The sequence below is a fragment of the Pseudophryne corroboree genome, chromosome 1, assembly GCF_028390025.1.
Source record: "Pseudophryne corroboree isolate aPseCor3 chromosome 1, aPseCor3.hap2, whole genome shotgun sequence".
Classification (NCBI taxonomy): Eukaryota; Metazoa; Chordata; class Amphibia; order Anura; family Myobatrachidae; genus Pseudophryne; species Pseudophryne corroboree.
The window spans coordinates 1037808129-1037821478 of NC_086444.1; the positions used below are offsets into that span (position 1 = coordinate 1037808129).

The 13350-nt window shown below is 44.5% G+C and overlaps 1 protein-coding gene across 1 annotated transcript; it reads right to left on the reverse strand.

Annotated features, from left to right (window-relative positions):
- Positions 1-476: 476 nt before the first annotated feature.
- Positions 477-1409, reverse strand: LOC135050343 (paraneoplastic antigen Ma1 homolog). The gene has a single exon (XM_063956783.1). It carries the CDS (start codon positions 1407-1409, stop codon positions 477-479), a length of 933 nt encoding a protein of 310 aa, XP_063812853.1.
- Positions 1410-13350: the final 11941 nt, after the last annotated feature.

Genomic DNA, 13350 nt, shown 5'->3' on the forward strand with positions numbered 1-13350 from the left:
TCCTTTTAGTAAGAGAGCTGGTGACAGCAGCTGTTGCCTACCTAATGCTAGGTACACACTGGCTGATATATTGGCCATTTGTGGGTGCATTGGGTGTGTACCAGCGATATGTTTGTGAATAACTTCGTACACAGACATACCATGTCAACTGTTCAGCACATATCTTCAGATACTGTATATCAACATATCATGCTGTGTGTACAGTCAGCCGACCACCCGTACACTTGTTGCAGGGGCTGCCTGTGACAGACATCCCAACTTGGCGGGCACAAGTAAATGGCCGCCAACATTTTCTTGTTATAGCTCCACTATTAAGTGGTTGAAGGTAGACACTCGCTATATCCGTCATAGAGATAGCCACACCCCTTACGTAGACCACACCCACACCACACTGGTCACCCCCCCCATCACTAGTCATACCGTCACAGCGCTTGTCACACATCCTGCCAAAGCACAAAACAGGCCCTTCATAAATTTCAGCTCCAGGCCCATGTGGACCTTAATCTGGCACTGCTGCTTCTGTCCACATCATCCCTTACTATACCTCCTTTATCCACTATCTTATATAGTAGCTTGTCTAACCTAATCAAGAATGCACTTAGCTTTTCCGTCGGTTCCTGGAACGTGTGGTGTAACCTAGAGGTGAGATCTCCCACGTCCTCAAGGGTGCCATATGCATAATCTAATGCCTCAAAGAATGTTTCTAAAGTAGCATTAGGATTACTACGTCTAGCAGCTTGTATAATTCCCATAGCCGGCCCTCTCAAGCTTTCTACTACCCTCTGTCTCTTGATCTTATCTGGGCACTGCCATTCTTCCACTTGTTGTACCGCCGCTTCTTTCCAGGCCTCATATGTCTCCTCTCCTGATGGTACAGGTAGAATCCCGGAAAAAATCCGTAACCGCCTATAACTCCCTTCATAATGCCACCTTTCTAACTGAGTGACCACTCTATCCATTATGACCTCAAACTGTCCACCAGTGGCATTTGCACCAGTATCCTGAGCGTCACCCCCTTCACCACCACTATTCCTCTCACCTCTATTAGGGTTGTCTAGAGGGGGCACTGATATATGTGCACTAGTTGCTGTTTCTTCGTCCCCCCGTATGTTAGGCCACATCACATTCCACCTCCTACCCATCTCTTCATTGGCTACCACTATCAATGGTATTACATCAGTCTCCAATTCATTTTCTGTTTCTATCAGCACTGCTACTACTCTTCCCAATCCTCCCATCCATTTATCTACAACCCTTGGCCTAATTATTCCATATAACCTGGCTAACCTTTCCACTATCTCCTCATCAGAGAATTCCGAAAAATTCCCTCCCACACTTAAACATTTCTTGGGATCTTTTTTCTTCCGTTGACACCAAGCACTAATATCTTCCCCAGTAAACTTTTCCATTGTTATATCCTGAATATATTCGTCTCGGCTAAGTGCCTCCAAATGTAACCCCTCCCCTAACACTCTAACATGAGATCCTAAATTACTTCTCTAGGGGATGGTTGTTCATTATCTGTGCCTCCACCCAAGCTAATTATTTGGGCTTGCCTGGGTAAGCCTTTCGTTAATAATGAATAGTAACTACAAGTCTATCTGTATCATAAATGTATATATGTGCACATTCATTGCAATATAATATTATACCTGTTCTTGTGCTTGCGTTTCAGGTCTCCGGATGGGATTCCAATTCACATCAACATACTTGGTAAGTATAAGTACATACATTTATTTGTCACAAAAGAGTATTTGCAGGCAAACATTTCTTACCAACATAGTAAGGCAAATTACATTCCAATCTTGTCTCACTATTTCCCCCTTCTAACGCCTATACAATTTGTTTTGCATGCAATACACAAAAATTACTGTAATATTAGTAAAAGAGTGACCCGGGTACTCAAAAAATTAAGTGCAATGTCTAGGCCCTTAAATTAGTGTACACCAGTAAATACCTTGTATGACATCCAAAGTTAAATGGGCAGAAAGCCATCCACTTTCTCTTGAATTAGATTTCTCTTTTCCTATTTTTTTAGCAGAAGGTTCCTTATATAGTGTAGTATACTAAATAAATCCACACCAAGACTCAGTTATAGGGTGAGTTATATATGATATCCACTTCCTTAATTGTACTAGTTTTCCACATAAAGACAGCAGGCAATATCGATGAAACAGTCTGCACAAAGTATCCTGCACTCCGTTACAATTGTGTCTTTTCTTCCTGAGGTCCTATGTAGTCTAACAGCTGGTATTTAATAACTGTATCAATCTCTACTGTTGCGGGTGTGATATTTCAAATACTTGATACATTTGTAAGTGGATGCCCTGTACTCTGCTACAATTGTGTCCTTCCCTTGCCGAGTTTCTACCTGATGTAGCAGCTAGTGCCCTGTGGCTGCATTAATCTTAGCTGCTTTCACTGCAAAGTTCCCTTTAGGTGATATGATGCAATTTATGAAGTTGCCATAAATATCCTTTGCGACCCTAAGCTGTATTTGTAGTAAACAGTGAATTTATCTCTCAGTTTGAATGAGTTAAACTTTCCTCTCCGCTCTCCTGTTAAGTACTTAGACTCTTAATACTGTCCCGTAGCATAAATATAGATTATATACGTTTCACATACAGTCTGTATTTTCTAATCTATGGTTGTCCCCTAGGAGTAATAACTGTTCAACTTCCGTACATAAAGGGTAATAGAGTATATTTAAATCTCCTTGGGAATGTGGTAGATCCAACTTTGGATTGTAATATTTTCCCCAAAAGAAGCTGTAGCCTATTGTATTCCACAATGAGTAAGTCTCTTCTAATTCTGCAGGATTTATACTAGGGCTGCCTTTTAAACATATGTCCTGGTTGAGAAATATTTCAATGCTAAACACTACATGTGTTCACTGTCTCTATTCTTGGTAACTACCACAAGGTTATGACAGTGCTATGACGTCTGTAAAGTATTCAATTCTAGCCACACAGTTCAATTCAAGTAAATATATACGTATCCTCTATATGGCATTTATGAATAAATATTCAGTGTGGCACAAAAGTCACTACCTCTCCTCTCTGCATGAATACTGATGGATACAGGAAGCTATATAATAGTAAGTGTGCGGCTCCGTCACAGTTCAAATCTTCCACACTTACTGTACAACCTGCAGTATTTTCCTGCACTATTTATGTCTTTTATATTATCGAACTATTCCACTGAGCATAACCATCTGACAGTTACGGAGGCTATTGCTCATTGTATCAACAATCTAAGCCGACAGTCTAACCAGCACAGCTAAGTGTACTCAAACAGCTGTAGTGTTAATTGCAGTGTAGGTAGCAGTTTTTCACTTACAGCCCCTCACGATTCTGTTAACACCGTCAACACCGCTGTCGCTCCCCCGACTCCTTGTCTAGCCGGCCCATCAGGCACCTCCTCCACTGCTTACTGGAGCTCCAGCATCTGAACTCCGCCTCTGCCAGGGAAGAGAAATGGCTATTACCGGCGTCAGTGTTGCTATGGCACCGGCCACTTCTTCCGCTGCCTCCGCTGTCACTGGCCGCCAGAGTTTTTTTTCTTCCCTGGTTACGCCGCCTTCTGCCAGGCTTGACTGGGGCACGGTGGGGGTTTACACTTCAGCAGCGCCTCAGCACTGCCGCACCGCCATCATCTTTTCCGCCCGGCACCCGGAGATCACAGCCAGGTATCCCTCTCTTGCAGCCGCTTCTGTGCCCCGCTCTCCGCTGCCTGGGCTGCCTTGTTCCGGCTGCAACGCCTGAGCTCCAGCGGCCGCTGTGTCTACAGCCCTCAAGCAGCGCCCTGAGCTCAGACGTGCGCACTCACAAGGGGATCAGCATCTATCTTGCCGCTGACAGGGAGCGCTTTTTATATTCTCCCCCGTCAGTGGCACGCGGCCCCCTAAACCTCTCGTGATCCCCCTTTTTCCCGCTCTGCCCGCGTGAGTCCTTGCTCTATGAGCACGGGGACACTCTGGAAGCTTCCCTAGCTTCTTCCACAGTGCCCCGTGTAGTGTATATTTAACCCCTTCAGCGCCATTAGAAAGTGTCTGTCCATCTATATTATATACAGCAGTTCCTATCTCTCTATATTGACACTATTTTATACATGTTTTACCACATAAATTAACACATCAATTAATTTATATACACATATAGGTATATTACACCAATATATATCATTTAACACATACATCAAGTAATTTTACCACATAAATTAACACATCAATTAATTTATATACACATATAGGTATATTACACCAATATATATCATTTAACACATACATCATGTAATTTTACCACATAAATGAACACATCAATTAATTTATATACACATATAGTATATTACACCAATATATATGGTTACATAGTTGTGCCCCTTTTGCTGTACCCCTTATAGTTGTGCCCCTTTTGCGGTGCCCCTTATAGTTGTGCCCCTTATAGTTGTGCCCCTTTTGCTGTGCCCCTTATAGTTGTGCCCCTTTTGCTGTGCCCCTTATAGTTGTGCCCCTTATAGTTGTGCCCCTTTTGCTGTGCCCCTTATAGTTGTGCCTCTTTTGCTGTGCCCCTTATAGTTGTGCCCCTTTTGCGGTGCCCCTTATAGTTGTGCCCCTTTTGCTGTGCCCCTTATAGTTGTGCCCCTTTTGCTGTGCCCCTTATAGTTGTGCCTCTTTTGCTGTGCCCCTTATAGTTGTGCCCCTTTTGCTGTGCCCCTGTTGCTCTGCCCTTATAGTTGTGCCCCTGTTGCTGTGCCCCTTGTTGTTGTGCCCCCCAGTTGCTGAACCCCTGTTGCTCTGCCCCCAACACGCACATAAAAAAAATAAAAAAACACACACACATACTTACCGCTCCAGCAGCGCAGCTCCATTAGCGCTGTCCTCCGTCTCCGTCCGCCGGCTCGTCTCTGCTGTACTATGGGAGAGACGTCATGACTCATGACGTCTCTCCCATAGTAGCACCGCTCAGCGGCGCTGGCTGCAGCGGGCGCCCACACAGCCCACGGCGCCCGCTGCAGCCGGGAAGGGGGCTCGCTAGTGATTGGACAGCGGATCCAGCACTGGATCCGCTGGGCCAATCACATCTGGGGCACTGACAGGGGCGTGCATTCATCGGGGCTGAATGCACGCCCCTGTCATTGCGGCACCAGTATAGGTGCGGCTTCCCCATTCATTTTCAATGGGCTTTCACAGCCCATTGCCGCGCCCCGCCCCCTGCCCGCCCCCCGCTGCCCGGAGTTTTAGTGTTAGCAGCGGGAGGCACCTCTCCCGCTGCCTCCCACCCTCACAAGCAGCCACAGGGGGGGGGGAATTATTAAAATAATGAAAAAAGATATTTATAACAGACTGTGTTATAAATATCTTCTTTTTATTATTTTAATCATTATGACAGGGGAGGCACTGCCTCCCCTGCCTGCACGTCCCTGGAACATGGCATGCCGCGGAGCCAGAGCGGGGCAACTGCAAGCTGGGGAACAGTCCCAGCAGCAGCGCCCTGTACTGCCCGAGTTGAGTCCCTAACTTTCCCCTCGTCTCATGCTGTGCCCTCTCTTGTGGATTTCTGGACATTCGACTGCAGCTCATGAACCCCTGGATGTCCCTGAATAGTGCTGTGCTCTCCCTGGGTAAGTGTCAGCGCAGGGACACTCCCAACCACCCTCCTCACTGCCCGCAGCCTGTTGCCATATAAAAATGTGGATCGGAGATAGAGTAGTTGCAGCAGCAATAGCCCAGCCATTCAACTTCCGAGGCAGCGCTGGGCTGGCACTAGAGGAGCTGTGAGCAGCGCAGGGAGATGTGATAGCAGTGGCTGAGGAGGAGGGTAGCTGCCAAAAACATCCCCGTTGACCGCATCAACTATCTCCCAGCCCCCGCACCGCACTGTCGCGCTGCTGGCTACCAGCTGCGAGACTCCAGTGACAGAGCAAAGAAGAGGAGGCAGATTGCTTTGTCTGGAGCCGGTGGATCTGCTGAGTGGTAAATAACACACACCACACACACACACACTCTCTCTCTCTCTCTCTCTCTCTCTCACACACACACACACACACACACACACTCTCTCCTAAGAGGCTCAACCTGGCACAATAAGAGGCTCTACCTGGCGCAAAATGGGGCTCTACCTGATGCAGTGGTATATGGGGCTCTACCTGGTGCAGTGTGTATATGGGGCTCTATCTGGTGCAGTGTGTATATGGGGCTCTACCTGGTGCATTATGTATGAGGCTCTACCTGGCGCAGTGTGTATATGGTCCTTTACCTGGCACAATGTGTGTATGGGGCTTTCTCTGGCACAATGTATATATGGGGCTCTACCTGGCGCAATGTGTATAATAGACTCTACCATGTGCAATGTGTGTATAAGAGGCTCTACCGTGTGCAACAAGTGTAAGGGGCTCTACCTACCGCAACGTGTGTAAGGGGCTCTACCTGGCGCAATGTGTATAATAGTCTCTACCTTGTGCAACGTGTGTATAAGAGGCTCTACCTAGCGCAATGTGTGAAAGGGGCTCTACCTAGCGCAACGTGTGTAAGGGGCTCTACCTAGTGCAACGCGTGTAAGGGGCTCTACCTAGCACAACGTGTGAAAGCGGCTCTGCCTGGCCCAACGTGTGTAAGGAGCTCTATCTGACATAACATGTATAAAAGGGGCTCTACCTGGTGTGTAAAAGAGGTACTACTGTGTGGCTTAATGTGACTGACGGGCAATACTGTGCAGTGTAATGTGAATTGATACCATTCTGTGGCCACACCCCTTCCTCATGAAGCAACTCTCCTATATATTTTTGACGCACACCTTCATTGCGCACTATCCCTGATTTAGAAGTGGGTGCACCAAAGGAAATGTTCGCTCTGGGCACCACAAGCTCTAGAACTGGCTCTGCCTCAATATTAAGGAGACTCTTCAATTAGGGGGATCACCTCCAATACATTATCAAGTCTCTGTCAGCTGTATAATTCATAGGCTGATGGTATCAAGGTAAGACTTGTAGCTTTCAGCCGGCTGCTTAGAGTTAACTTCGATAGCAGACAGGTGAGAAGCCCCAATATTAGGAACTCCCTTCTTGAAACCATCTAAAACGATGGACAGAGACTTGATACCTTATTGGAGGTGATCCACATGTTGCCACAAAGCCAGCACATCCCAGATAGCGCCACATGTCACCCTACAGCCACCAAACCCTTACATGTCACCATACAGCTAGCATACCCCACACAGCGCCACATGTCGTCATACAGCCAGAATACCCCACACAGCGCCATGCAATCAGCATACCCCACATAAATTTCTGTCTCTCCATGCCCCACAGTGCCACCCTAGTCAGCCCCCTTGTCTGTTCAGCCACCCAGTGCCTCCCCAGCCAGACTTTTTCTGTCTCTACAGCCACCCATTGTCTCCCCAGCCAGCCCCCAGTGTCTCTCCAGCTCTCACAGCATGTCTTTGTTTCAATAATTGATTTGTTGGAGATATAATTTGGCATTTAAATTTGATTTTTCATTTTTTTCAAACACGCACATATACACACACACACACACACACACACACACACACACACACACACACACACACACACACACACACACACACACACACACACATTTATATACATTGCTGGTCACACACCCCTATTAGTAGCCACACCCCTGCCATACTGGTCACATCTCACGTGGAGGCACAAAATAGGCTCTTCATAAATTTCAGCTCCAGGCCCATGAGGACCTTAGAAACATAGAAACATAGAATTTGTCGGCAGATAAGAACCACTTGGCCCATCTAGTCTGCCCCTTATTTTTTATTTATTTATTTTTTTATATTATTTTTTATCACTAACCTTATTTGATCCTTATTTCTTTGTAAGGATATCCTTATGTCTATCCCATGCATGTTTAAATTGCTCTACTGTCTTAGCCTCTACCACCTCTGATGGGAGGCTATTCCACTTGTCCACTACCCTTTCTGTGAAATAATTTTTCCGCAAATTTCCCCTGAACCTCCCCCCCTCCAGTCTCAGTGCATGTCCTCGTGTCCTATTGCTTCTCTTCATTTGGAGAATGTTTCCCTCCTGGACTTTGTTAAAACCCTTCATATATTTGAAAGTTTCTATCATGTCCCCCCTTTCCCTTCTCTGCTCCAAACTATACATATTGAGATTTCTTAGTCTTTCTGGGTATGTTTTGTGATGTAGGCCATGCACCATTTTAGTTGCCCTCCTTTGTACAGTTTCTAATGTATTAATATCCTTTTGAAGATATGGCCTCCAGAACTGAATACAGTATTCTAGATGAGGCCGTACCAATGACCTATACAGTGGCATTATTACTTCTTTCTTTCTGCTGCTGATTCCTCTCCCAATGCAGCCAAGCATCTGACTAGCCTTCCTCATTGCCTTGTTACATTGCTTACCTGCTTTTAAGTCATCTGAAATAGTGACTCCTAGATCCCTTTCCTCCTCAGTAGTTTCCAGTATAGTGCCATTAATACTGTATTTAGCTTTAGGATTTTTGAGACCCAAGTGCATGATTTTGCATTTTTTGGCATTAAACTGTAATTGCCAGACTCTTGACCATTCCTATAGTCTACCTAGATCCTCAATCATTTGTTTTACCCCACCTGGTGTGTCTACCCTGTTGCATACCTTTGTGTCATCTGCAAAAAGGCATACTTTCCCTTTAATGCCATTTGCAATGTCACCAATAAAGATATTAAAAAGCACTGGTCCAAGTACAGATCCCTGGGGTACTCCACTGGAAACATTTCCCTCCTGTGAATGCACTCCATTTACCACAACTCTCTGTTTTCTATCCTTCAACCAAGATCTTATCCATTCAATAATCCTAATATCCAATCCCAAACTTTCAAGTTTATTTAGCAGTCTGCGATGTGGAACTGTGTCAAAAGCCTTACTAAAGTCTAGATAAGCTATATCCATGGCTCCACCTTTATCCATCACTTTAGTCACACAATCAAAAAAGTCAATAAGATTTGTTTGACATGATCTCCCCCCAGTGAATCCATGCTGTTTGGGATCCAGTAAATTGCCAGATTTGAGATAATCTACAACTCTTTCTTTTAAGAGTGTTTCCATCAATTTCCCTACTACTGATGTAAGACTCACTGGTCTGTAGTTGTTTGCCTCTTCCTTGCTTCCACTTTTGTGCAGTGGGACTACGTTTGCTCTTTTCCAGTCCCCTGGAATTTCTCCTGTAGCTAATGACTGGTTGAATAATTCTGTCAATGGTGCTACCAGCACCTCTTTAAGTTCTTTTAATATCCTTGGATGTATCCCATCTAGCCCCATAGATTTGTCCACTTTCAGCTTTGAGAGTTCTGTTAGGACCTTCTCCTCTGTAAATGTACTTGTTTCATTTTCCTGAATATCCCTGAAACTTAACTGTGGCCCCTTCCCCTCTCTTTCAGTAGTAAATACTGAGCAAAAATAATCATTAAGATGATCTGCTATTAAATTGTCTCCTTCAACAAGACTCCCAGTGTCCGTCTTTAGTTTTATAATTCCGCCTTTTGTTTTTCTCTTTTCGCTTATATACCTAAAAAAAGTTTTGCCTCCTTTACCCACTGACTGGGCCATTTTCTCCTCAGCTTGTGCCTTTGCACATCTGATTACCTTCTTTGTCTCCTTCTGTCCAACAAGATATATCTTTTTGTCTTCATTATTTTGTGTCTGCTTATATTTCCTAAAAGCCATCTTTTTTGCTCTCACAATATTTGCTACTTCTTTTGCAAACCACACTGGCTTCCTTTTCCTTGTGTTTTTCCTAACAGTTTTGATACAAAGGTCTGTTGCCTTCAATATTGCACATTTGAATGTTTCCCACCTCTCCTGCACTGTTTCCAAGTTCCTCCACTCTGCCAAAGAATCGCTTACACATTTTCCCATCCCTACAAAATCAGCCTTCCTAAAATCCAACACCTTTGTTTTTGTATGTGACGAGTCAGTCTCTGTCTTAATGCTGAACCATACTGCTTGATGATCACTGGATCCCAGGTTTTCACCCACTTTTACGTCCGATAATCTGTCTCCATTTGTAAGTATTAAGTCTAATATTGCGTCTTTCCGAGCGGGCTCCCTCACCAATTGGTGGAGGGATGCTCCCTGAAGGGAATTTAAAATGTTCCTACTTCTAGTGGAACTAGCAACAGACACCTCCCAGTTTACATCAGGAAGATTAAAGTCTCCCATGATTATTACCTCTCCTTTTAATGCCATTTTAGTTATGTCCTGCAATAGGTTCTTGTCAAGTTCCTCTTCCTGACCTGGTGGCCTGTATATCACGCCAATACGAATAATCAACTTTTCCCCTGTTTCTATGGTCACCCAAAGGGCCTCAGTTTTTTCTTCAATACTTTGTATTAATGTAGTATTTATGGCATTTTTTACATACATTGCTACCCCTCCTCCGATTTTTCTGGCACTGCATGTCGGGAGTCACAATGGTGACATTACAGGGTTATAGGCCGTACACACTTGTCGATGTAACTGAAAGATATGAACGATCTCGAGATACCGTTCATATCTTTCAGTGTGGAGGCACCAGTGATGAACGATGCGCGGCCCCGTGCTCGTTCATCGCTGGTGCCCCGTCGGCTGTGCATGCAGGCCAATATGGATGATCTCGTCCATATTTGCCTGCACTTGTATGGAGCCGCGTGATGGGGGAGTGAAGAAACTTCACTCCCCCCGTCACTGCCCCCCGCCGGGTCACCCGCCTGCCGTATCGGCGGTCGGGCAACTCGGCGGCGTATCGCCATGTCTGTAGGGTCCATTAGGGTTATGCTGTGGTTAGAGTTATGGGCCCTACACACTTGTAGATTCAAAAGATTTAAAAGATGAAAGATATGATAGATGAAAGATTTCCCATCAATGATTATGTGCATACACACTGAACAATGTCTATATAAAGGTATGAAAGATATGAAAGATTTGAAAGGTTCAGGTTCATTTAAATACTGGGCATGGTTTCATAGGAGGGTAGGCAGGACTTCTGTGTACAATAAATAACAGCATCCATTTTAAATCACTGCATATCTGCTCTGTAGTTTGTTTGGTGAGGTGTATACCCGCTAAACTTTCTTATACTGCTATTTTGCCTATACTTTGATTTTGGTTTGCCCGATCAAAGTGCCTTGTTTGTCCCCTGCAATGTCTTCAACCTATCGGTATCGTGTTGTGGTAGCATATGCTGCTGTAGCTGTGATCAAGGATAGGGAGAGGTCTAGGAGGAGGCTGCGGTCATGCTGGACCAAGGAGTGGCTGCTGAGGAGGGATAGTCTCTCTCACATGCCGCTTGTTATGGAGTTACAGGAGAATAACCCCAATGACTTTCGTAACTTCTTACAGATGGATGATGCCACATACCAAGAGTTGCTGGGACTGGTGAGGCCTTATATTCAGAGGCAGAATACTCGCTTGCGGATGGCCATATCTGCCGAGGAGAGGCTGATCGTCACCCTGCGCTACCTGGCAACTGACTGTTCCCATCAGGACCACAAGTTCAGTTCCATCATATCCCCTCAGGCTATAGGACTGATTATACTGGAGACTTGTAAAGCCATATTTACTGTACTGAAACAGCAGCAGGTTATCAATGTAAAACCTCATTTTCTATGCCCCATATACTGTAGTCTGCAGCATTTTTTAAACAAAGATCAAAATTATGCTTTCCATGTGTAGTAATGCTGCTGCCCATCATGGCATAATATGCCTGTAATGTTTTTTTTAATAGTATAAAAACTTAATGCTGCTGCGTATCTGTTTGGACAATGATCCCATGTGGCCTCACCTGGCTTTTGCACCCTAATTTAACAAATATGGGATAAAGCATTGTCTGTTTTTCAAAGTATGTGTCAGTCAGGTATTGAATGTGCAGTTTTCTCTCTCCCTTGATTTGCAGTCCATGCATAAGGACATAAGGTGCCAATTTTTTTAGTGTTTCCTTACTTTTTGTGACAGTTCCCTTTAACAAAGGAGTGGACAATCATCGCCGCCGAGTTTGAAACCACATGGAACTTTCCCAACTGTGGGGGGGGGGGCATTGATGGCAAGCATGTCCGGATTACACAGCCTGCAAACAGTGGCTCACAGTACTATAATTACAAAGGGTTCTTTAGCATTGTTATGATGGCGGTCGTTAATGCTACTTATGAGTTTTTATTTGTGGATGTTGGCAAAAACGGGCGTGCATCAGATGGAGGGTCTTTACGGGACACTGTGTTTTACCAGAGGCTGATATCTGGAAGCCTCAATCTCCCACCTGCTGAGGAGTGTAAATATGGTTTGAATTACGTGTTTGTTGCGGATGAAGCTTTTGCATTACATGGGCACGTAATGATGCCATATGTGCAAAGGGTCCTCACAACTGAGAGGCGTATTTTCAATTACTGACTGTCTCGTGCGCGGCGCATTGTTGAAAATACATTTGGCATTCTCAGCAGCCGTTTCAGGCTCTTCCATACTGAAATCAATATGAGGGTGGATAAAATAGAGTGGGCAGTCCTGGCAGCATGTGCTCTCCACAACTTGCTGAGGCAGAGAAGCACCAACAGGCCCATATTTACTTCCTTACCGAATGAACAACAACAGGTTGAGAATACTGACTTGTGGGACTCAGTGAATTCTGGCAGAAGTAGTGTAATTGAATCTGCTTGTGCAAAAAGGTTCAGGGAGGATTATGAGACCTACTTTAATGGGGTGGGTGCAGTGGATTGGCAAGATGAGGCCATAAATAATTAACCATTTCATATGCATATATTCTTCTATAAATCTTGAGTTTGTTGAATGTTTTATGCCTTTTTAAAAAACAAACAAACACGTTTTTTGTCTTAATAAATACTTCTTTACATTTGTTGCCAAGCCGTTTCACTACACATTCTGTCACACCGTAAAATAAGTATGGTAATAATAGGGGGACCACTGGGATGTTTCTCATGGTATGTTGTGCATAAATCCTAAATCAGTGGTTCACAAACTGTGTGTCGTGGCATCCTGGATAGCACCAGGCCACTTACTGAGTTTTACCTTGGATTAGTGGTCCTTGTACTAATAAATGTACTTATGGACAAAACCAGTGCTGGTGGCTGTACAATATGGTGCCAAACAGAATACCACATAACTGAGGCCTCAGGATGTCACTATTTACTTAAGTAAATATATTAACCAAACTTCAGCAATTTTATTTAATAGGACTATGGTTGTCGTACCACAAAATATAATCTAGTGTGCCCTGACTCCCAAAAGTTTGTGAGCAACTGGTATAAATGCTCAGATTTGCTCTAGGGTCTTTTGGGGGTGCAATAAATGGGTGTTTTGTTGTCAATAATTTACTGTAATAAATGG

Bases quoted from the DNA above. Each gene is read 5' to 3' on its own strand.
- LOC135050343 (XM_063956783.1), bottom strand. From the start codon at position 1,409: ATGGAAAAGTTTACTGGGGAAGATATTAGTGCTTGGTGTCAACGGAAG.